This window comes from Anopheles nili, chromosome 2, assembly GCF_943737925.1.
Source record: "Anopheles nili chromosome 2, idAnoNiliSN_F5_01, whole genome shotgun sequence".
NCBI classification, from domain to species: Eukaryota; Metazoa; Arthropoda; class Insecta; order Diptera; family Culicidae; genus Anopheles; species Anopheles nili.
This window is the reverse complement of record NC_071291.1, coordinates 4,706,368-4,731,438: the sequence shown is the minus strand read 5'-3', so window position 1 is coordinate 4,731,438 and position 25,071 is coordinate 4,706,368. Positions and strand designations below refer to the sequence as shown.

Here is a 25,071-nt window from a genome sequence, read left to right as displayed (position 1 = left end):
AACAAGTACAAAGTGATGAAAAACACGTCATCAATTGCGCATTGCCTCTCGCCGCTTTTGGCATGCCTGAAACGCTTAGGAAACACGTTATAAAATTGCACGCATTATCGGTGACATCGGTAGCTTTATTACGAATCAATTGACTCGTTTTATGTTTTAATTTATCTTTACTACAGTCTACATAACTCACCTGATCGCTGTCTATTGCTTATATGTGCCGTGCTGAGATTGCATGTGAATTTTCACTTCACACATTTTGCTACAACTAAGGTGCGTCAAGAGAAAACCCAAATCTACCGCAACGCTCTTTTATATGTGCTTTCCCAGTAGCTCCTCTTCGGAGCAGTTGTACAATATTGAACTCAATTACATAGCGTAACGTACTCGACGTGCTGCAGTTTTTAAATGAACAGATGATGTGCGCTTATTGTCAAATGAACTCAGAAGCGAAACCTCCGCTGAACTACCTCAAGTGCCATTGAGATTTGTTGCAATTATACAAAATATGTGAAAATGCTGCTATCAAAACATAATGGTATTTGATGTGTATAAATACATCATCTTTAGTAGAATGCGTCCGAAGACCATGCTGTTAAGACATTATTGAAACAACGAAAGATTCAAGATGACTTTCTTACACCAAGGATTTCTTCTCACTTCGCTCTAATCCAATATAAATGTATATATATATATATATATATATATATATATATATATATATATATATATATATATATATATATATATATATATATATATATATATATATATATATATATATATATATATATATATATATATATATATATATATATATATATATATATATATATATATATATATATATATATATATATATATATATATATATATATATATATAGATTATTCAAGGATACGTGAATTACAAGGAATATATATGAAGCGATTTTACAAAGTTGTTCATAAAACCACCAGCAAGCATGTTTTTAAATTTGAGTCAATACTCATGTACAAGAACACGGTCTAAGCGTTCCATGCACTATGTTTGTCAACATTTTCTTTTCTTTTTCTGCAGCCGTTCTGTCAAATCGTACCGTTCGACCTAACCGCCCACTCTACACAGTTTGCGCAGCAACGAAACAAAAAAACAGGTTTTCGCATTGGGCTGTTGTTTTCCCGGCGTCGTGTGGTAGTGAAAATTTTCGATTGGCTAAGTGTATTCTCGTTTCGTTTCCATTTTGACGTGGCAATCGGAATACGCGTCGTTTCACACCGTATTACATTGTAATATCAAGCTTTTTGCCGAGAAGAGAAAGGAGAGAAAACGAGAAAGAAAACCGAAAGATTTTAAGCGTCACAACCGTCCGGTGTTTTTGGTAACCGCAAATTTTGCTCAGTGTGCATACTGCGTGGGTGCACAAGCTGTGCATTCTCTAACTGCCGGTAGACTGTTAGCGAAAAGATTGTGTTAGCGAGTTTGTGTGTGTGTGTGTGTTGATTTGTGTGCACCGAAGAAAAATTTCAATTCAACATGGGTCTGAAGGATTGTACGATCGAGCTCGATAATCCGTACAATACGTACTATGCCGGTCAGACGGTGAACGGCAGGGTTACGTTTACCTTCGATTCGCCGAAGAAAATTCGAGGTAAGTCTCGCGACAGCTCGTGTGACAAAACATATGGTTCGGTGGCGGTGGAATAGATCCACGGTAGTCATGCTTGCAGGTGATGTGAAAAAAAAACACTTTGCCTGCCGAATTGAGATGACATCATCTGTCAAACCACCCTGTATACCGGGGAAAATCGTGCCTAATTGCACCTTCCCCAAATAGTGCCTGCTGCAACACATCCATCAGCAGAGAGGCAGCATCATTGCAGATTGAATCGAGAAATGAAGAAAAATTTAATTTCATCCCAAGTAAATGGGACGGTTCAAAAACATTCCTCGAACGCCTCGGTCGTTCGGTTTAATCATGGGCGATGGCCGCTTAGTTAATCATGGCTTGGTTAAGCGGCAACGTAACACGCTTTTCTGCTTGCGATTACTTCACTACATCGGAATGCGGTGCCTACTATGTTTCGTGCTAAGAATTGATCGCAGTCAAACTCATTACCCCCATGAACCTAATCATCTAGCGCTACCAAATATGCTGGAATAGGGGGGTTTCGAACGCGTGCGTATGCTTTTTTTCTCCCTCTTCCTATCATCAAATTGTGTGTGTATTTTTTTTTCACTCCTTTGCCATCGACGTGACGCGAGCAATACCACACCCGAAAGAAGAACAGCTCCAAATCGTCCACGGGGAGAGCGAGTTTTGCTCCTCTGGGGGGCTCGGTTGAAGTGAGCATGTTTATTTTTATATGTATTATTGCTTCGGTTTCCGCGACCCTGTTATGCTCTCGTTACGCCGCTCACACAACCCCAAGATGCTTCCCATCTTCCCTGCGGTCCTTTTTTGTTACGACCTCTTTCCCAAAAACCCGTAAACTTTGGCCATTAAAAAAACGTTGCAGAGAGCGCGATCTACTGGCGCCGATGTTCGGTCATTTAAAAATATACATACGCGAGAATGCATGGGGTCGCGTCTTACGTTCCCTGTTCAGCTTCGAATGGAGGCATTATGGTCGTCGTTTGTTTCCCTGTTCCCTTCCGGTATGAATGTTTCCCAAATATTGTACTTTCGTACGTTTCGAACCTTCTCCCAATCGAGGATGTGCGCTAAAAGAGGCCATTTCGTTGGTTTTTGTTTAGCAAGTTAACACTGAAGAAATAAAAATTATCAACAGTTTGTCATTTGGCGATACCATGATAGAAATAAAATCCACCAGTGACCTTGAAACGAAGGCAAAGATTCAACATCTGCTGGTGCTAATGCTTTTGATGGTATTTTTGAACAACGGAAGTGGCGCCTTGCTGGTTTTAATTGCCCGGAAAACTGGCCCATCCCCTTCACCAGCCACTTTGTCAATGTCACGGTCGCCCACCAAACCAAACACAACCAACCGACGGATCTAACGAAGGTGTTGTTCCGTTGCAGGCATCGTAATAAAGTTTGCCGGCGAGGCGGAAACGAAATGGAGCGAAACGGAAACAAAAACCGACCCTAACGGCAAGCAGTACGAGTCGACGACGAACCTGACGGGCCAGGAGGAGTACTTCCAGATCCAGTACTATCTGCTCGGTGGCAAGAACGCCGCCGAGACGCAGCTTCCGCAGGGGATGCACACCTACCCGTTCACGTGCGCTCTGCCACCGACTTTACCGTCCTCGTTTGAGGGCGAATGGGGTTTCGTGCGCTACACGGTCAAGGTGACGCTCGATCGGCCCTGGAAGTACGATCAGGACATCAAGATGGCCTTCACCGTCATCTCGCCCGTCGACCTAAATTTGAACCCACGCGTGAAGGACCCGTTCAAGCTGGAGCTGGAGAAAACGTTCTGCTGCTTCTGCTGCGCTTCCGGCCCGTTGAGTTTGATCGTGCATGTCCCGGTGACCGGGTTCGTGTCGGGTCAGTCCGTCCCGGTGACGGTTGAGTGTGACAATGCGAGCAACGTGAACGTGGAGAAGGTCACGATCAACTTGCGCAAACTGTTCGCGTTCCACGTGCACACGCCACGGCGTGAGACGAAGCGTAAGAAGGAGATCGTCACCACCATCTCGATGGGACCGATCGAGGCGGGCAACAGCCAGACGTGGCAGCAGAAGTTGCAGATACCGCCATTGCCACCGTCGAACTTGGTCAACTGTGGCATCATCGATGTCGACTACGACATTAAGGCGATCGCCGAGGTTAGCGGCATGCATGGCAACCTGGACGGTAATATACCGATCGTGCTCGGTACGGTACCGCTCGAGTCGTTCCAGGCACCGCCACCCTACACGGACAATCCGCCTGTGGTGAGCGATATAATCGCTACTGAAACTGACCCGTCCATGTTGCCGACACAACCGGTCAGTCCGGCTAGTCCACCCAGCAATGGAGCCGGTGGTGCGCTTGGTTGGAATTTTGGTGACAACAAGACGTACCCTAACATACGTGAGTAGATCATGATGATGGTCCTGGCGCGCTGTGACACTTCCTCATCACGTTCCAATTTTGTTTTCCTTCATTTTAGCTCCACCGACGTTCGCCGAGACCTCATACAAAGCGCCTACAATTTCTGACAAGAACGATACCGAATATACTCGCATGGTTGGTGGGAATGAATACGCACCCCGATACCCGACGTACGCGTTCATGCCGACTGCACCGCCGCCGCCACCCTCGAACTACTGATAAGCTTCCGGAATAGGACGGACCAACAATACCTTCGATCATCGACATCTGCCATCCGCTTGCTTTTCATCAGCTCTCCCGCTGTCTGTTTCTCTTGAATATCCTTTTCGGTGTAACCGTACATAGCAGCGAGTGTTTGTGCGTTTCCTGTTGTTAGTTCCGTTTCCGGAACGGAGGTGCTACTGTATAAGTTTCAAAGTCCGTTCGTCCGTATACACCGGCTTCCGTGTGCTACCATAAACGAAAGCAGCATAATAGAGAGGGGGAGGGGGAGAGAAAAAGGAGCATAAGGAGAAGAGAATGCAAGCCTCCGGACGCCGCACACGCAAATGATGCATATTGCTTACTGCCCGCACGCACAGGCTATTTGCCTTACGCTATCGCACACTCAAGTTTACGTTTTACTACATTAATTGCGTTTCGTGTTTCGCTTCAAGCCGCACCAGTTAGAGCAGGGAGAAAAGGAATAAGCAAAAACGACAGGACATTAGGTATGATAGCAGCAACAATCGCTTAGCGAGTTATGAATCTTCCGGGTGCGCAAAACTACGCCAATCGGGCGTAACCTCAGGCAAGGAATTATGGCGCACGCGTGCATAGTATTCTAGTGATTATGTAGTTCGAACAAGCAGCTTAGTACTACTTTACTACTTCCGCGGTAATCAGTTCGGTGCAACGGTATTACTCTCGCTACATCACCGTCTTTAATAAGGACTAATAGTCACACGCTCTCCCTTTTTCTCAGAAGTAAACTGTACCTTCTAATGATGAATGTTAGAAAAATGAACACACTACGCAAGGAGAGAACAAAACGTGACTGGGATATATAATTATATGATGTAATATGTATACACACAAACAATAGAAGTTGTATTAGATCGAAGTTGCCAAAATGAGCAGTTCAATGAGAGTAGTAGCTGGTGGTACAAGCACCGTCGGTATGTGATACTGATATACTTTCTCTCTCCCTCTCTCTCTTTCTCTTTTCTATTACTCTCATGCAAATATACTCTCTAGAAACATGATCGGAAGCCGTTCGCATAAATAGTGCCTACAGTAACGTTTTATATTAGCCATTGATGAGCAGGAAGCAAGGAAGAGGAAGAAGATGTGTGAGTGAGCAGATAGGAACGGGTGCACACACTGAACCACATGTACGTGCAACAATCAAAATTGTACCAATTTAAGATGAACTGGGCAAACTATTGACGAATCTCGACATCGTCGAAAAACTAGCACACTCGATTATACACATTCAATGTATGAGACGGATTTATGAGACAATTTGCTCCGTCGGAACTTCCAAGTGCAACTTTCAGGGCAAACACGAAACAGTGTTTTTAATTACCAGTACGGAGCGGAAGAGAATAGTATGAACATTCAGCGCGAACAGCATAAAATAATCTTTTGTATTGCCTCACACGGCCATTGAAATGAAATAAATACTGCGGATACCGTATATATTGCGTGATTTTCCTTATAGTGTAACAAAAACATCCAGAAAATCATCCGGCAGGCCAAAATGGCACAACGAGAGTGCATCGATTAAGGATTTAATAAGTGCTCCAAGCATGGCATCTAAGAAATTGTGTACCACGTGTTGATAAGCTAATGTTTCTTTTAAACATAAGAACTCATCGAGGAGTGGCCTTCATATGAATGGACAGAGGAATAAGCTCTCGAAATGAGTATTATAAACTGTACAAACTACGGCCGGTTTCGGTTTCTTCTGCGAAGACTGTTGTTCGATCGTGGTTCCGGACAAGTTTCACAGTGATGAATCTCACATACACGTTCTTCGGATGCGACATCTAAGCCATGATGCAGATCGCGGATCAAAGTTTGCTACCTTTTGCACGAGAGTGTATTTACAAATCATGTATGATACAACAATCTCCTTTCTTGTGTATTACAGAGCCACCCGCGCGTAGCTCTCCATGCATCATTTTAATGTTAGTTCGCCATTACTGGGGGGGAGCTGCTCTAGTATTAATGCATCTATGTTTTCACTTTTATCTATATTAGAATATCCTGCTTGCCTTACGCGTACATGCTTATTCATTTATCTATAGTCACGAAAAAGCCCCGATGCATATGGAGTGTCTAAATTTCGGGGACGTTTGCTTTCTTTGTTGCTATTGCGTGAGGGGACAGCATATGTTCTTTTGACGGTATATTGTCACACACTACCATTTACAAACCACACATTACAGGAGCCATACCACCGTGGGTACGTTTGCACTATCAGCAAGGGATTTCCTAGTTTCCTCGCATCCACCGTAACGGTAGTGCGGCGTTTTGCAACTTACATTTAGAAAATATGGTGCTCTTATTCCACCCTGTGTGTGAGCCTAAAGCTGGAGCGTTCTAGCTTTTTTTTGTTGGGACTGACTCCGGATTATTTCACACTGTCAAATAACTTTCCTTCTGCAGGCTGCATATCCTATCACTACAATACTTCTTTGCCGCTTTCATTGGAGGCATTTTTGCTGTGTTTATGTGGTGTTCCACTATGAGATAGCGAATCGAAATAAAAAGTATGAATGATAAAACCAATATGTTTCCCGACCGATATCGCTTCACTTTGCACACACACACACGAGACTAAGGGACTTGCAACATAGCGTGGACTCTTTTGTGCGCCTTGCAGGATTGGTGAACACTGGGATAATACCAAATTACCCTTCAGGACTATCCCAACATCACTTAAAATCATCCCCTTGCAATTATGGTTCGTCTTCTCTATTGACTACTATTGGATGATAGCAAAAAAATACATGCAAGATCCACATTCTGCACAAAGGATCGCTGAAGTCTCCTAAATACGTGAGCGATGGTGCGTCGCTCGCGATGGTGTTCCAGATGATTGTAAGTAAGCCAACAATTTTGAATTTGGAAGCCCCGCATTCTGTCGGGCCAATAATACCGTTGAATTAATCGAGAACAACCCGATAGAAGGAATAATCCTCACACCCATACGTACACATACACATCTTCTTTCATACCACCTCCTTAAGGAGAAGTGGCTCTTTGTTCATTGTTTCAGTTTTAAAACGATTATGAATCGTGCCTTACTTAACGCTGCTTTTGAAGCTCCTTGTCCTCCTCACGTTTTAAAACAGAATCAAAGGTTTTGAACAAACCTATCGTGACTGTCCTATTGCAAACAACCAATTAGACTTCAATGAAAAGAAATTGCACTGCTCAGTACAGAACAAAATTGCACCACACTATAAATCAAGCGATCGTATACCTTTATGCCCTTCTTTCCGGGGATCGCTCTCATTCCATCTCATCTAACCCTCTCGCAGGCTTTGAAAAAGCCTGCTAGAAGATGCGTGTGCTACTGGCTACTCAACGTCCTAGAGCTCTATTCTACCTGTCCCAGCCATTCGATCATATCCAACCCCAACCAGGGATGGTTGCATACACTAAACACTAAGCTTTCCAATTCTAAGTACGGGCTGAACCGTATCGACATGGTGTTCCTCTACAGCGTGTGCCCTAATTAATCCTATCCCTAGATTGAGCTGGTTCTGTAAACGTAGTAGATTGCAGGGATTGCGTTAATAATCATCCTAAACTGAGGAGCACGGCGAGGAATTAAATTGCAAAAGAAAAACGGAAAAGCCACGTGTGAATGACACACACATACACACACACTCAAACTGCATCGTGAGCGTGTGTTAAATCCGCGGAAAAAGATACCCCCGGGGGTTCACGGGTACATCCCGGTTCCCGCGCACTAACAGTTAAAAACTTAAAATTAGTCTTTGGTTTCATTTTGAAGTGTTGATTTCTTCTCTACCGGAGCTTTCTACACTGCACGCTGGTGGTGGTGGTGGTGGTTTGACCTCGCCAGTTCCGGAACACCTTGGATACCAAGAAGTTCCTGTCACTGGAATCCCAGGAAACCCTTCACTGCGTCTCATTCGACGATGGATGCTGCTGCTGTGGTTGCGAGAGGGTTTTCCGTTTGTCCACCAGCTTGATGTCGTGCAGTTGCAGATCATTCTTGGAGGTCGAAGCGAACTTGATCACCGCTTGCGTGGACACCTGCGGCACGTGGCTGAGATCGAGCCGTGTCAGAGCGTCACACTTGGCCAGGTGGTCGAGCGATAGCTCCGTGATTAGCTTGCAACAGCTCAGATCGAGCTCGATCAGTGTTTTGATGGCCGGCTGGGAGGTTCCGATCTGAGCGATGGCCGCATCCGTAATCCGCTGGCACGAGCTTAGATCGAGGTGTGTTAGGTTCGGAAGACCCTGCGTGATGTACCGCAATGCCACGTCCGAAATGTCCGCTCCGGCCACCTTCATCATTTTTAGGTTACGCAAGCGTGACTTCGAATCCGCTAACCCCGGTCGGGAGTCCTTCGGGGGTGACAGAATCTCACGGATCGCGAAATCGTTCAATCCGGCGATGAAACTGAGATCGAGCACCTGCAGTGGTGGACACATGCAGGTGTGCAATCCGAGTACAGCCTGAATGTGTGTGCCCTGCAGTGAAAGGTTCTTCAGACCCGGAATGCGTGATATCAGCCACGTCACTTGCCGCTTTCCCAACCCGATCCAGTCCATAATCAGGTGTTCCGGTTGGCGACGGACGATCGCTGATAGCAGGTTCGGAGACAGCTTGTACTCGGCGCAGTTCATGCGCTTCCACAGTGACGAATCGACCGCAATGTTGGACCACGTCTTGCACACCATCGTACAGGTGACGAGCGTTTCCGGTGGTAGATACCGGAACACCGCCAACAGGCACGTGCTGTCCAGGGCGTAGTTACCCGACAGGGGCATCGCAGGCGCATGTGTCACAGCGGCCGGACGGATCGGGTACAGTGGTTTCTTCATCGGTTTCGTCGACGTGCTGTGGATTTGGTGCGCGAGTTGCATCCGTTGGGAGGACTTCTTCCGCGGCAACGTACCGTGGTTGTTCTTCGTGTCGTGTATATCCGTGACACCCGGTCCTACGGCACCAACATGGTTCAGATTACCCAAACCACCTTCTTCGCTCTTGCGTCGCTTCACCGGAACACCAGCGGTGCCACCAGTGCCTCCGGATGCTGCCATCAACTCGCGGCCATCTTTAATAACGCTCGTGCCGTGATGATTCGCATACGCATGGTTCTGTTGCAGCTGATCCAGCGGTTCGTCTTTCACCTCCACCTTCATCGCACCGCTGGATTGAAGATGCATTTTCTTGCTCATTCCTCCACCACCGGCAGCATCATTTTCCGATCCACTCGACATGTCTTCGTCCTTTATCTTAGGCTTCCGTTCGAACAGGATATTACCCCCGTTGCCCCCGACGATAACCGCACTTCCCGATACGGCGAAATCGTACAACATGTCGTTCTGGAACCGTGGTGCTCTCGGTGTGGCCACGTTCGATCCACCTCCGCCGCCGGGTACTATGGCATCACCGGAATTGCTCATCGATCCTTCGCCGCCGCCACCACCACCACCGTTGCCACCTATCCGCCCCCCCTGCTCGACGTTGTGCACCGACGATGCGTCACTGCTGACGGACATACGGCGGATTTCGGAAGATTTCTGTCGCGCTCGGAAGTGACGAGGCTAGAGCACGCGAAAAAGGGGAAAAAGGGGGCATTATTGGCCGATTTAGATTTACTTTCAACGACTTTACCGCACCCGACAGCACGGCAGACTTGCAGCTGTGATTCGAACGTAATGGGAGTACTTTTTGACACGCGTTCCCCACTGACCGAGTGTTCTTTGGAACTGGTACAGGAACATGGATTTCAAATCACACAAAATGTATGCTTTTTTCGGTTGTGTACCACTACACATACACATACACATCTACCGATTCCGACAGTTTCCCGAATTGGGTTCGGGGCCACCGTATAAGCGATAACGCAATCGAATTCGATTCATGTGTAATACAACTAGTTCTAACATTTAAAGCGTCGAAGAACCCAATCGAAAAGCATACAATTCTGTACCGGTTCCTTGCTACCAGAAAACACCCGGCCATCGCTGAATCAGCTTGCTGGCAAATCCCATCCTCTCCCGGTGCTTGGCGCACTTACCCGATAGTCGGTGTTCTTGCCAGACTTGCAGCACGTCGGACACTCCCAGCTGTTGGGGAGATCATCATTCACGATACCGTGCGCTTCCGGTGCGGCTCGTTGCGCACAATCCGGGTGCGATATCTCGTAGCACACGGAGCACTCCATCAGCGCCGAAGGACCTTCCTGCAGTTGAGCCTGCAGCTTAGCCTGGGCGGGTGCCGTTATGGGCGCTTGTCGCCATCCGTCCAGGTTACAGTGGATACATTGGGCCGTTACCGGAAGCATCGGTTGCAGGCATTGGCGCATCATACACGTCTGCTTTGCCCGACCAGGTCCTCCGAATTTTACCATATCGAGACAGAAGCTACATTCACCACAATCCGACCGTTGGCAGGCTTCACAGTTCTTGCAACGTGTCCTTCGTCGTCGGGGTCCATTGCCACCATCCCGTTTGTCACCGTTATGCCCGTGACCGCCACCACCACCGGCGTGCTTTTTGTAAGGACCTCGTCCTCCGGCAACGGTGCCACCAGCTCCACTCGACGGTAACCGGTTCCCGGCCGTTGGTTGTGGTGAAACAAAGTTCCGATCGTCGTCGTTGTTGCCGTAAGGTTGATGCTGGTGATGGTTGTTGTGTCTGGCTGGAGGACCCATCGTCGTACCACCATTCGAGCTACCGATCGGTGACCGGGATGGACCGAGTGGAGTCACCACACCACTCGAGGACTCCTTCCGCTGGTGTTGCTGCTGCTGCTGCTGTTGCACGTGGTTGTGGCGGTTTTGGGAATGGTGATTTTGTTGATCCTGATCGATCTCTTCTCTCCGTCGTTCACCTCCAGGACTGCTCTCGTTTCCGGTGTGCATTTGTGGGTGGTATTGGGATGATGGTGCGGTATCATTGCCACCTTCCCGTCCAATCGGAACAGGTCCGTGACCATTCTTGTACTCCTCTTGCAGTCGGCGTGATCGTGACTCCTCACTTCGCCGTCGATCTACTCCCGTTGTGGGCCCCTCGTCCTCATCGTCCTCATCCCCCCCATCGGGATCATCCTCCTCGTCGTCCTCACGATCTGCGTTTCGGCGTGGTACCGTCGAGCTCTCGTTGTCGGTCGTTCGATTGCCACCTCCATCACCGGAGTAGTACTCGTAATGCTCGCGAATGTACGAATTGTTGCTCACGTTCAGATCCGGATGTAACACCGGCACTCCCGTCACGGCCAGCTCGGGAAGATCCTTACAATGCCGCTCAACGAGTGTTCGCACGTCCTTGATCAACGCCACCGGGTCCTTGATCAACTCCGGTACGTTCTTTTTCTGCGCTGGCAGATCGTACAGGTACATCACGATGTCCTTTAACCCAAACAGCTCGTAGTGGGTGAGATGCACGTGTGGTTTCCCCACCAGCTCATGCTCTCGGCCAGGTTCACCCTCAAGATGCGAGTGACCCAACAGCGTGTAAACGTACTTCGCGAGCACGTACCAAAGCATCTCGGTGAAAAAGGGATACCGGAACTTTTGTGGTACCTTCGTGTTATCCTCAACCTGCGTGATCTTCAGCTGCTTCACGATCCCGAACGAGTGCAGGAAGTTGCCACCAAACACCAGCGAATCCGTTGGCGTGTAAACGGCGTGAATCCACCCAGTCGGGATGAAAAACGTGTTCCCAGCCGTTAGGTAAACTCGGGCACACTTCTCAACCGTATCGCCAAAGAACACATCCGACTGTTTACCCGACAGGACCCACTTTTCGTACAGCTGCAGGTTTTTCTCGGTAGGTGGGATCAACCAGAACACCTTACTGCCTCGCAGAATATGATACCACACCGACGTGCCCCCGAAATCGACGTGAAAGTCCGTGTAACAGTTCTTCACCGACATTAGGCAGTACTTCTGCACCTTCGGGTACATCATGTCGTTCAGCAGGTTCGTCGATTCGACCTGCGATTCCTTCAGCTGTTTCGGCCACACCACATCCACCCAATCGATCTGCCGCACGATCGCCGGACTCTGCACGTAGTTCTCAAGCTTGGTGTGTGAAAATTCGAGCGAAATCACGTTCAGCAACTTCTTCTTCACCGGGTCCTCGTAGTACTTCTCCCACTCCTTCATCGTCATCTCGACGTTTTTCTGCGTGTTCACGTCCATCACGTCCAGGACGCGGCGAGATCCGACGCACGTGCGGACGTCACCGATCGTGAAGTTGGCCGTTGGCACCTGCAGCCCGAGGCCGGCTTTCTCCTTGAACAGGAGCGGAATGTTGAAGCCATTCTGTTGCAGAAACCTGCGAGCGAGAGGAGCACAATTTGCATAATCAGAGGAAGTGCGCTTTCTCGCTGATTGTGTGCAACGATCACTGGAAGCGAAACGGGTGTTGGTGTAGCGCGTACAAACCGGGCTTGTGGCACGAGGACGCACGCGACGCTTTAACATCGACCACGATGTCCTTAAAATAACGGATTCAGGTCAACCCCCTCCGGGCAGCGTTGGGGGGGCGCTGGTTAGTGGACCATTTTTTAATTGAATTAATGAGCCCTAAACAAGTACCCACCGGCACGGAATTTTAAACAGGTCAACAACGTTGCCATCGCGAGCGATTTTCCCGCCTCCGGAAAATTTTGACCCCCTACAACGCGAAACCGACCGGTTTTTCTTTCACTAGGTGGTTCCAAAAATTCAGCTTCTCTGTCGCACGACGAGTGAGTGACAGAAAACGCCCCAAAAAACGCGATATTGGTAAACGAGAGCACGTGGGAAGAGCAGAAGGCGAAGTTTGCCAAATCGACCAAAAAACTATCCCGTCCGGCGGTCTTTCGCCAGACGCATTTGGCCGGCTTTTTGCTCTCATTCTCCATCGTTCTCTCGCTTTCTATCTCTCTCTCTCTCTCTTGTCTCTCTATATACGCTTGGAGTTCTGCTCCATCAACCCGGTCGGTCACCGGCTTCTCCGTTCACTTCCTGGAAACGGTTGAAGGAACACCTCTGGGACACAACACCATACATGGGATCGATCGTCGCGTATCGATCATGCTCAGGGGGGAGGAAAAAACATGAATGAGAGTTCCATTCTCGCAGTTGCTCCACCATGGGGATGCACTTGTGATTGAAATCTAATTGGCGATAATTCGTTTTATGTCAACTACACGTGCGCTGTTCTGATTTCGAGGCTGATGATAGCCTCTGTGGGGAGCTGGGAAGAGATTGTGGATTTGTTCCCCAACGTGTATATCCCAAAACAAAAGCATCTAGCGAAATAAAATGATTAAATAATAGATAAATAAATATTAAAGCCATATTCTCTGATAACTGAGCGATTAAATTGCCCATCAAAATTTTAAACTTTTCCAGCTAAAACAAATATTTGAAACGATTTGTCAAGCACACACGTGCCTCAGAATCCTTTCTGATACATTCCCAGCCAGTGTGTGTGTGTGTGTGCTTCCCGATATATTGGATTTCCGGCCAAGTGCGAAGACAATGTTGTTTCTCGGTCACCACTTTGCAATTAATCGTTAAAAATAGCACGTGGGATGAGGCTTTTGGAAGCCATTATCCGGCACATGCCACCGTTAAGGGAATCAGTACACCAGCAAGCGAAAGAAAGAGCAAAAACAATCCCCATCTCAGTGGCGAGGCGAGGTAATGGCCCTTGAGAAAATCGAGGACCGCAATCGCACAAAACTTTCGCTTCACGAGCAAATTTTCCCATGATCATCATTCCCGTTCGAGGCCACCGGTTGATCACGGGCAGCAGCAATTCCGATGGCCAGATAATGGGAAAAAGAAGAAGGAAAATCGGTTGTTCCATTGTGCAACAACATTAGATTTAGACACAACGCGAAGGATGGACATCCTTCTCCTGTTCGGGCGGTGTCTAAAACTGAATCCTTCTTCCCCGGTCAACAACGGAGCGCGATGTAGAAAGAGACGGAACATACACGACCCACTGAACCACAACAGGACAGTGGTAGAGAACGCAATCCTCAGAGAGAGCTGCACTACGGGTAACAGGTTTCAGATCTGGCCATCTTCTTGCACCAACACTGGAGTAGTGCAAGCCCGAATCGAAGAAACCCGAGAACAACCATGTCTCCAAGGGTGGAGTGAGTGAGTGAGAGAGAGAGATGATTCGAAGTGACCGGTTTTGGGGGGGGGGGTGACCAAAATCGGAGCATCTCGAGATTCGGCGGTTCGTCTTCTAACGCGCGACGTCAACAACAACAACGCTCTTATACGTTAAATTTCACACTTACCCGACGGTTAGATTTTCGCCCTTCATCTCACGCACCATGCCGGATTGGGCGAAACGGGACGATTCGAGCTTTTCCGCCACGCTAAAACCTCGCGCTCCCTCGTAGTCATCATCGCCGAGGTTCCACTCCTCCGAGTACAGCTTTCTTTGTTTACGTTCGCGCTGAAACAAGGGAAAAAGAACACACGTGTGAGAAACTGTGACCAAATGGGTGATTTAATTTACACCCCAATACAACACACTTCCGCGCGAATGACAGTAGCATTTGACGTATTAATTCGTTTCCTATCCCTCGGCAGCGTCGCCTACTACGGCACATCAGCACGTGTTGGTTAGAGAAGAACAAGTTGCTTTTCAAAGCGCATCCAGCATCACCTACCCACCCACCCACTCATCGCGAACATGAAAAGAAAACATGATTACAGCATATTTATTTACGCGTCGCTCTTTCACTCTCCCTCTCTCGCTCTCTCTCTCTTTTTCTCTTGAGCATCCCACCCGGGGGGTTTTGTTTCGCTTTCTTTCTCAGCTCTCTACGCAGGGGTTGCTCTCTTTGGGACAACATCCCCAGGAGGCTGCTCCGCCGGTGGTTCTAAAGTTACTGTACCATTTCCTATAGTTCCTTTCACCCTCCCACTCACCCTAATCATTGGTGGCGCGTATTCGAGCACCACGGAAAGGGACTCTTCTTGACGTCGGTGGCTGCTTGGTTTGGTGACCGTGAAAAGTGAAAGTCATTCCTCAGCTGTTTTCTTTGGCCATTGTGTTGCCGGTTCTTTGCGTATGGCCCCGAGCAGGATGTCACAGGTGCAGTAACGCCTGCTTACACATGGTGCAGCACATTTCGTTCCATAGCAATCGTGATCAGCTGACTGGTAATCGAACAAAACATAAAGAAAAACAAACTATCGAGCCCTTTAGCCAGACCCGTGGATGGGTGCACACATTTTCCCGCCATTATCTCTCTTTTACTATTTTAAAACCAACTATAAACACCTTATCATGGTCGAATAGTATGTTGCTTCATTCTCGGTGTTCAGTAAATTGATTGTAAAAATTGAACCCTACATCATAAATCGCACAAATTCCGTCTAAACGACGAACGAGAATATGACAGCATTTGTCACCGCCGTACACGCTTTCTCCCTTATCTTTTCCCAACGGCTGCACAACTACACCGCCTTATCGGCCAGCCTCCTATACACACTTGCACTGCTACTGATTTGTCGATATGCCACGGTGCAACAAAGATAACAGCAACACCGCTGATTTGATGCGCCGTATTTCATGCTTGTCACACGAACTACACGTCACTTTTCGTCGCGTACGACCATCTTCTCTTCTGATGGAGAGGTTGGTTGAGAGAGATTCCTATCACTGCCAGCATCGTTCGATCCCAATCGAATAAAACTCAACCCCCGGAAGGGTGCAATTTACGCGATCGATACGACGAAATATATAGGGCTCACGGAGATAGGATTTTGCGGGAAAAAAAGACCCCAAAGTTGACCTCTCCAGAGCAGCAAATTATAAATCCTTGAAAACCCTTCCAAACCCTTGCCAAAATTGCTCCCAATAGCTCGTTCGTTCGCCGTTCATCAAAGCTCTCGTTTGATGCTCTAAATAAGAACATGTACAGTTTGTCTTTTTGGTTTTAATCGCCCACAAGACCTTTTTTTTGCACTACCCGCAACCAAAACGGATCCTCAAACCGAACCGAACCAAGGCAACGCAGAGACCTTTCCATCGGCCTTCCAAGAATAGTCCAGAACGGTTTCACCGGACCGAAGGGTTTTTCGTCGTTTGAAGAGCTACGAACCGCAAAACCGGTTTTCTTCCGTTTTGGAGCCAGTTTTAGGACAGCGGCGTGACTCGTTTGGTCGTGCGTTCGATCGAAAATCGACGATCGAACCCCGAAGGAAAATGACACCCTCTGAGCATTAACACCAGCACGCCACGCAGCGCAGTTTAATGGGGGCACACGGCTTTTATGCTACGTCGGACGCTTAATCCAGCGGCACACCATCAACAGTTCGTGGTGTCTTGATCCGTCTACGTAGCGCGTGTAAACAATAACGCGCGAACTGATGGTTCTCATCCATCACGGACAGAGAAAACACGTCACACACAGCAGAACAGTATCGACAGGACTCCACACAAAACCGGAAACGGATTGATACCTGTTTTCCACGGAATTCCACGGTTGCGCATCAACAACTGCACTCAACTGGAAGTCAACCACTAATAGGGCGTTATCCGATTTCTTACAATCGGAAGTCAGTGGCATGAATTGCAGACCTCAAATCAGCGATAAGATACGGAGGAGGAGGAGACAGAACACGAAAGACGGCTTTTAGTACAGCCTTAAGCCATTGTTCGCGACCACCTGAACGGACACGTCTCTCGAGTACCGGAGAGAGGTTCTCGCGTCGTGAAGGGTCACTTATCGCGGGCACGTTAGGTTTCCGTGCGTGACTTTCCACTCACCATGGCCGGAGGGAACCTTGCGACAGGTCCACAACACGGTTTAGGTTCGATGACGTGAAAGAGGTTGATAAGAACCGCTTAAACACCACCGCGTGCAGTAAGTAAGCCACAACACAAGTAGGTCAAAGGCGCTGTGTGTCTGGTCTGGTTGCATTATTGTTGCAATCGACGAGAGGACTATTACACTGTGGTCATTCAACCGCCGGTTCTCGCTCGTTTAACGGCCAACAATTGTCGTCGGTGCATCCTTACGACGGGATGAAGGAAAGGCTGCTCTAAACTGCAACGAGCGCGGCTGCTTCTTCTCGTTCGTCTGGAAGATGGTCAAATTCCGGTCAAACGGACGGTGTACAAGTGGTTTTTGAGCCGCTCATCAAATATTCATCTCCATTAAAACTCATGGGTGTGAGTGTGAGGAGGAACGTTCCATTTGCCATTCGGTGGAATGAAGTCGGAAAAGAAAAGAAGATAAAATTGCTCCACCGATCTCGGCACATTCTCAAACGACCCGCCTGGGAATGAGGGCGGAGGGGGGGGGGATGCGAAACCCACAAAAAGAGGGTTTTTACCGGTCTCTGGTCGCGAATAGCCGGCCGGTCAAGCTGTACTCTCTCTCTCTCTCTCTCGCTCTGTCCTCTTAAGGGAACTTCGTTCCGCGTAACAGCTTCAACTCACAAAAAGCGCGAGATTGGAGCAAATCCAGCCACGCCGAATTCGAAGGCGACGCAAAAAGAACGCTTGGCCACCTCTCCCCACCCCTCTCGCCCTGTGAAAGAGGTAACCAACCGAAACGCGCTCCACAAGGACGACGATGGGCCGGTGGAAGGGCGTGCGAATTGATGTGTGTATGTGTGTTTGTATGTGGATACTGGGGCAGGAAAGCACCGGCACACGCAGGCGCGCCCGCGCATTGGCTTCCTGTATCGCAGTTTTCGCCCAACCACCCCCCGGGTACGGGACCACTCGATGGGTGGGAGAGGCGTTGAAGGAATAACCCAAACGAACCCACAATCGCTCTTCGGACGTTCGTTCTTGCTGGGGGAGGGGATCCAACACATTCACTTGACTGGGGCGCGCCTCATTGAGAATGTCTGTGTGTGTGTGTGTGTTTAGCGGGGGAAGCGTTGAATATGCTTCTCTGCATTTGCCAAACTCGCGTGCGGGCGAATACGCAGGATCGGGCAGACCTCCGCGACTCTTGGGCAGGTTGTTCGCGATACACCTCATCATCATCTCTCTCTCTCTCTTTTCTCTCACAAGAGCAAGAGAGAGAGAGAGAGGAAACACTGATGGCGCGGTATGAGCTCATCTCCTGCAGCCCACTACGAAGAAGCCCACGACGTTTTCGCGTCCATTTCGGTGGTCCTCGTCGTGCGTCACGCGCGCGCGTTCATTCTGTCTCTCTCTCTCTTTCTCGCATTGTCTGGTCTCAGCATCAGCACCAGCATACGGCCCGGCCCAGGAACCGAGCAAACATCGAGCGCCAGTTTCGATCCGTCTTGTGTGCGGAATGGCCGCGTTCTTCGTGCTTCGGGCGTGTTCGAAGACAATGCAATGCATAATCCATACACAAACCGAACGAGACACGTTTTATGTGGCGCGACGAACTGATGATGATGCAAACGGCTGTTTATGATGCAAAGGTCGGGGAGGCGTTACTTTTTCACTAACTTTGTTTATTATCACGATGAGTTTAAGCGTTCATTTCTGCCTGCGTACACACCATCGGCACACTAATTAGGTACGAGATTTTTTGCTTCTTCTTTGCAGCAGCAAACATGTGTTTGTTTTACAAAGCCCCCCCCAACCAAACGCCAGCAAAACTTCGAACCACCTGAACATCAAAGCATGCTGCGACGGATTTTTATTTATCGCAGGCTAATAAAACGATGCATTTTAGCCCCTTGAAAGATGTACTAATAACGTGCGTTCAACCCAAGCGGTGCATCATTTTCGAGATTTCCTTCAAAAAAATTCTCCCTCCCAACACCACCCACGTACCACCAGTAGTCGGGGAGCCGGCTATTTCAGGAACGAAAACACACCCCATACGACGACGACGCTTGCTTGCTTGCCCTTTTGCCTTCCCCGTGGTGCATCCCCCCCTCTCTCTCTCTCCTCCCCCTCCCCCCTCACCAACCAACCTTTAGAACGGTGTGTCGTTGCGCGTGTCCGAGTCCGAAGAGAAAAAGAAAAGCGCAGTTGTTTTGATACACGTCCACGTCACGTCCATGATGTTGTCGAGAGGGATTTTCTTTCCCGCCCCCACCAAGAAGATGACAAGAAGAAGTGGAAACACAACTCATCTTTCAAGAGCAATAGTCCGGACCCCGGTAAAAAGGGTCTCCGAGACGGAATGCCGGCTGTATCCTTCTCTGTCCCGCAGTTCGTGGGATGACCAGAGAAAGAGAGAAAGAAAGAGAGAGAGAGAGAGAAATTCGCCTTAGAACTCGAGGCCGGGCGGAAACATTCTTTGCGCGAAACATTTTTTTCTATCCCATCCGGGAAATTCCCTTTCAGTCGCGTTTCCGGATGCGAAAACTTCACGTTTGAACCTTCGCCTTTTCTCCCTTCCCATCTTTCCTCTCACTCCCCCCCCCCCCCGGGAAGGTGGCTGATACGTGGGTGGTGCAGACGTGAGCATCTTTTTGTGACTCAACAGTGCGCGTCCCCCACCACCCTACCAAAACCCGAGCCAAAAACGGGTTTCCCTTTCACTTCTCCTGCCACAGTGAGGCGTGGAGAGGCGATTAGGAGCCACCGAGAAAGGCATTGCATTCGTAAAAGGAAGGCTTCTCGCGACACACTTTTTGCCACGCGGGTTAGTTTTGCGCTCGCTCCCATTCGAAGCCACGGCAAAGTTAGCGAGCTTGGCCTCCCCCTTTTGAAGCCTCGTGTTTTTTTTTTCGCTGTTGGTTTCTTATCATATCTCGCTCCACCCTACTTTTCGCTCTTTCTAGCACACACGTTAGCCCCCCAGCGCTAGTTACTCACCAGTTGACGGCGGCTTTTCGAGGGCGATATCGGCGGCGGCACCTTATCGGAAGACATCGTGCCGCGCGGCTTTTTTTTCGTCTGACAATGCCAATGCGATGGATGGTGGAACACAACACACAAGACCGGTCTGGGGAGCCTGGGCCCCGGTTGATATGAGGGCTATCCGGTGGTGCCCCTTTTCCTGGGCTCACGTTCGAGTACACGCACTACACTACCCTTCCTTCCCGGAGGTGGCCACTTTGCGCGGGGTAATTAATTTATTTCACTTCCCGCCCCAAAGACCCAAGAGTCCCCCCGACACGCGAACTCGATGGCCTGTTTGGTTGCTATATTCGCACAGCTGGTACTACTGCTCCTGCTGCTGCTATTGCTGCATATGCTACCGCCTCTACGGACGTCACTTGCTTACGGGCGCTAAGTGACTAGGTAGGCTGTGACGACACAATGCGCCTGAAGGAAACGTGTTTTCTTTTTGTCGGTTTTCTTTCTTTTCCGTTTTGTGCACCACGAGTACAGACCGCAAACAATTACTAGTGAGACACGCACGTTGTGGTGGCTTCTCCTCCCTGCTCACTCGATTATTGTATGTGCGTATTCCGAAATGGAGGACACGGACCGAGATGGAGGGGACACGTGGTCACGGGAAAGGCACGCGCGACACCTGCTCTAGCGCGAAGACGGTGGTGATGATGTTACCATTTTTCACTGCACTTTTAACACTCTCGAACCCAAACACATATACAAACACACACACACACACGCGCGCACATACACGTTTTTACGCAGAACCACGCCACAAACTTTCATCATCGCCCGCGGCGCGACCCAACCGGTGGACGAAAGGCGAAAATGGGACCCTCTTCAAACCGGACGACGCCGACGGCAACCGTCGATGACGATGACGATGACGCTGGTGTTGATACCACGGAAAATCTTGCTCGCAACGAGTCATCCATCCACCGCCTGCTGGTAGTGAGAGGTAGGGATAAAAAGAGCATTTTGGGGGGGGGAGGGTAAAAAAACATGAGCACACATTACGCCATTTTTACACCAACAGCAGAACATATTGGTCCGTTCCCGTCCCGTCAGTAATGGGCCACTCGCTTGATGGGAGCGAGCGAGCGAGCGAGGGAGAGAAAGAGCGAGCGAGAAAGCGGAAAACGGGAGCGAGAAGGGCTACTGTGATTGCCAAGGGATAAGGGGGGCCCGCACGCGATGAGCAAACGCGTTGGAAACGCAAACGCAGCAGCACCCGAATATAAACGCATTCCAATAAACTGCACCCTTGACACTTTCTTCTGACACTCCCGTGAAAAACTGATCCTTTCTGCTCTGATCGCCTCTATCCCTTACCTTCGCAGGTTCCATACCCGTCGGATCCAACCAAACTGCCTATCTATCTATCGCTCTCGCTTCTTTTTTACACACTCTCTCTCTCTCTCTCTCTTTCGATGTGCCCTTTTTACGCTTTCGTCAGTTCACTTGTCACGGTGTGGTTGCGTTTCTGTTGTTTTTTTTTTCGTTGGTTGCTCCCCTCACACCTAATTACAGGGCCAATTGACAGATGAAGAATGGCGAAACGGCATCCAGCACTGGGATCTAGAATCATGCCTTTTTGCCTTTCGTTTTCACGCTGTACCCAACAAAGCACAAACACACGCACACGTGTGCTGCAGTGAGGCACAAGGTGGCCCCCCGTCGGACAGTGCCGATTCTGGCAATTAGCTGAAACTCAACGCGCGCGTGAGGCTCCAAACGTGGGCTCCTCCTCGACGGTACAGCAACGCCACACCAAACGGGCGAATCGAACCCAGCGAGCCGTTTGCAGCGAAGGCCACCGTGCACAAACGCGCGCACAAACACACACCCACACGTGCACCCGATGCTTGATAAGTGGCGAATGCGGCGCGGCCGCCGGAAGTCGCAGCGAGCGCGAGACCGCGATGACAACACCACACTTGCTGGTCGCGTTGACGGGAACGCGCACTGATACTGACCAATCGGTCGGTCGAACTGCGCCACGCTGCTGCGTTGTCGACGCCAGACCAGCTACTGCCGGGCTATGTGTCGTGTGCGATGGTGTGGTGTGGCTGCTGCTGTGTCGACCGCGCGCACGGCTCACGCTAGAGATCCGCCTTCTCGCTGGCACGCACACGCCCGCACCGAGCGAACGAAACGCACTAAACGGTCGAGACCGGGGAGCGAACCAGAGCGCGCGCTAACTGAGGCTGAGGTTTGCTGCGGCTTCGAGAGATTTCCCCATGAAGCCAACCGGTGATGACGACACCAGAGCGCCGGTGACGGCGACGGCAGCGGTGGCGGCTCTGCGGGCCTGTAAACACTGCTGCGCCTCGCGCGACCGCGAGCACCAACACATGCGCGGCACAGTGCGAGCGAACCAGGCTATCCGGCCAGAAGAGGACACCCCGTGCCGAGAGAGCTGAATTCATCATTTGATTTTCTTTTCTTTTTTTCTTTTTTTTTGCTTTCTGCTCTTGATGCGAGGCCGCCTTTCCACGCCGAGGAACCGAACAACGCGCGCCCGCACCGTCACAATCTCACGTTCACCAGCGACGCCGCCCACCCCGCCACCCGTCACACACTGACCCTTGCGGCGACAACCGTTCGCGTAAACGCGCGCGCTGCACTGCACACCTCGGCCTCTGCACAACCATGCCCCGCTGCGTTCACGCACTTTTGCCACACTGCTGCGCGATAAATAGTGGAGCTAATTGCGATTCCTTGATAGAGGGGCGTTTAGCAATTACCTTGGGACGGGGCTCTACATATTCTGCACTTGCACCGCGCGTCCGTAAACACCGCCGCCAGGATGAAGCGCACACGCCGCCACGGCACGAACCCGACGAATACACCGGACACGCAGGCGATGGCGACGGAACGAAAGTCTGGCGGAAAATTTCACTGACCGCGGTGAAGCGCCACCTGGATGCAATGCGAAAAAAGCACCGAAATCGGAAACGGTCGCGTATGGTTCTTAGTTGTCGCGTAGTGCCATGCTGCGAGACGGCCACACACACAGCAAACTACGACCTTCCTTTCGGGGGTCCCTATTGCAGCCCGAAACACGACGAAACACCTCTACCCTTGGACGAATCGAGCCACACTTCAGAGCCTGCACCTACTTTTTGGCTTATTTTAATTTTCGAAGCGTTTCGATAAACAGCCAAGATTTGACGGACACCTGCGCCGTTTATATGGGCAGACGTAATACTTCAGCATCTGCTCGCGCTCGGTATGGCTGCCTTTGCGCACTTTGGTTGTTGCATTGCCGCACTGGAAGCTGTACTTTTGGACCGTTCGCTTATTTGTCTGGTGGATGTGGTTTAAATGTAAAGAATGATATTTGAGTTAAAGCTGTGATGCTTACTGCCACATGCTTGATTTTTAGCATCTATCCTATCTCTACCCGCAACTCAAGAACATACGTTACTTAGTAAATTAGCAATATATAAATAAGGTGAAACGAACATCAGATTCATCGTACATTATCGTAAATAAAAACACCATTTATTTTTGTTTTTTTTTGTTCTCGTTAGAAGATGATGATGGAAAAACGCACCTTCTAAGTACAGATAAAATGTACAGTCCACTTCCGTTTACTCTCACCAACTGCTACCCTAGAGTTACATCTCAACATCCATTGTGATCGGGAAGGGAGCCAGCCGTTGCTGCCAATTGTTCCCATTGCCTTCTGGCTCAAAGTCCAAATCCTCGTCGTATTCCGGCAGATCGGGTAACGGCTCATCACTAATGGCCATTGTGTCCACGTCCTCGTCATTGTTATTGTTTTTACTGGAACTGTTTTTCTTGGCAGTTTTCCTTTCGGTGCGTTCGTGTTCCTCCAGGTTTTCCGACACTTTTGATATAAACGACTGGAGCCGCTCTTGGGGAGGTTGCCAGATCATCAAAGCGGTGCATGGTTTTTCGATGCGATCGAGCAACGCCTGGGGCAGTATTTCAGCACGACTGTCAAGTTTGCGGACTTCCTCACAGATCGCAATCCGTTGTGCCTTCTTCAACCGTTCCTCCAGTTCCTGTGGCGACATACATACACGATACGCTTCAGTAGCGTTATTCATGTCATTCAAGTCCTCTAGCAACATTGCTTCCTCGGGCGTAGAATGTGCAGGAACAACGGATTCCGATGTTTTCGATCGTACATCGTGAGCAGTGTATTCGGACGACAGGTGCAAATTGTTAAAATGCGACGACATTACTTCTTCAGTGAGATACTGTTTGGATGGCCTGTGTGGTAAGGTTACATGTATGTATTAAAACCTCGCGCACGTGCGAAAAATGCTGTGAGGCGCAGACTATACTTACACTGGTATGACATCGGGATCTGGCTTTCTTTTTCTAATTTCTGGCAGGAAAGTCTGTGGCATCGAAAGCCCGAACATAGGCGGGCTGCTCGTTGAAGGTATCGGTGATGGTGGACCATGCGGAATCGCAATCGGGCTTGGCCGTATGACAGCATTGAATTCCATCACTTGCCCCGGTTTCATTCCGTACGACCAGGGCATTTCAGCGAAATTGAATGGAGCTCCCGTCGGAGATGGCATTATTTGCGATGGCAAGATACTTGGATTTCTGAGAACGAACACAAACGATAATCGAAACACAATTCGTGAAGCATTTAATCTATCCGCCTTTCTAAAATGTGATCGAAATCCACTTTTCAAACCTTATCTTTAATGGAGAGATTCGCTTCGATCCTTGGTAGAAACTCGAATGAGATGCCATGCTGGTACGAGAGTGGCCCTTACGCTATTGCAGTTAGCGATGTAGTTGTAAAGTACAGCGAAACAGCTCGAACTATCTAGAAAATTCTCGAAACGAAGCTGCAAAGCTAACGCGATAACTTTACATGAATATTCTCGATGGATTTGGAAATATACTGCGCGCACGAGCAAAATATAGATTTTTACAATGTTTTTTTTTTTATTTTCTGTTGTTTTGACACCACCGACAGTAAATATTTAGAAGCGAAATTACGAGCTGCATATTCTCATTGTGTGATTCCA

General features: G+C 49.2%; 3 protein-coding genes across 3 annotated transcripts; 1 reads left to right on the top strand and 2 right to left on the bottom strand.

Annotated features, from left to right (window-relative positions):
* The first annotated feature begins 1,116 nt into the window (after positions 1–1,116).
* LOC128720398 (arrestin domain-containing protein 3-like) lies at positions 1,117–5,717 on the top strand. Its single transcript, XM_053814067.1, has 3 exons — positions 1,117–1,627; positions 3,020–4,018; positions 4,098–5,717. Exons 1-3 carry the CDS (start codon positions 1,513–1,515, stop codon positions 4,256–4,258), a joined length of 1,275 nt encoding a protein of 424 aa, XP_053670042.1. The 5' UTR covers positions 1,117–1,512; the 3' UTR covers positions 4,259–5,717.
* A 2,459-nt stretch (positions 5,718–8,176) lies between these two features.
* Positions 8,177–20,080, bottom strand: LOC128720397 (jmjC domain-containing histone demethylation protein 1). The gene is made up of 5 exons (XM_053814066.1): positions 20,024–20,080; positions 14,544–14,704; positions 11,240–12,574; positions 10,312–11,113; positions 8,177–9,835 (listed from the first exon to the last, which is right to left on the bottom strand). The coding sequence occupies exons 1-5, from the start codon at positions 20,078–20,080 to the stop codon at positions 8,177–8,179; spliced, it is 4,014 nt and encodes a 1,337-aa protein (XP_053670041.1).
* Positions 20,081–23,516: 3,436 nt separating this feature from the next.
* On the bottom strand, positions 23,517–25,043 carry LOC128731276 (uncharacterized). The gene is made up of 3 exons (XM_053824384.1): positions 24,732–25,043; positions 24,371–24,637; positions 23,517–24,292 (listed from the first exon to the last, which is right to left on the bottom strand). The coding sequence occupies exons 1-3, from the start codon at positions 24,788–24,790 to the stop codon at positions 23,671–23,673; spliced, it is 948 nt and encodes a 315-aa protein (XP_053680359.1). The 5' UTR covers positions 24,791–25,043; the 3' UTR covers positions 23,517–23,670.
* Positions 25,044–25,071: the final 28 nt, after the last annotated feature.

Excerpts from the sequence above, each read along its gene's own strand:
- LOC128720398 (XM_053814067.1), top strand. The coding sequence starts at position 1,513 with ATGGGTCTGAAGGATTGTACGATCGAGCTCGATAATCCGTACAATACG. Across the intron at positions 1,628-3,019 it reads TTCGCCGAAGAAAATTCGAG|GCATCGTAATAAAGTTTGCC; the intron begins GTAAGTCTCGCG and ends GTTCCGTTGCAG. Across the intron at positions 4,019-4,097 it reads CAAGACGTACCCTAACATAC|CTCCACCGACGTTCGCCGAG; the intron begins GTGAGTAGATCA and ends CCTTCATTTTAG.
- LOC128720397 (XM_053814066.1), bottom strand. The coding sequence starts at position 20,080 with ATGTCTTCCGATAAGGTGCCGCCGCCGATATCGCCCTCGAAAAGCCGC. Across the intron at positions 12,575-14,543 it reads GGCGAAAATCTAACCGTCGG|GTTTCTGCAACAGAATGGCT; the intron begins GTAAGTGTGAAA and ends TCTCGCTCGCAG. Across the intron at positions 9,836-10,311 it reads GCAAGAACACCGACTATCGG|CCTCGTCACTTCCGAGCGCG; the intron begins GTAAGTGCGCCA and ends CGCGTGCTCTAG.
- LOC128731276 (XM_053824384.1), bottom strand. The coding sequence starts at position 24,790 with ATGGCATCTCATTCGAGTTTCTACCAAGGATCGAAGCGAATCTCTCCA. Across the intron at positions 24,638-24,731 it reads ATCTCTCCATTAAAGATAAG|AAATCCAAGTATCTTGCCAT; the intron begins GTTTGAAAAGTG and ends GTTCGTTCTCAG. Across the intron at positions 24,293-24,370 it reads GATCCCGATGTCATACCAGT|GCCATCCAAACAGTATCTCA; the intron begins GTAAGTATAGTC and ends CTTACCACACAG.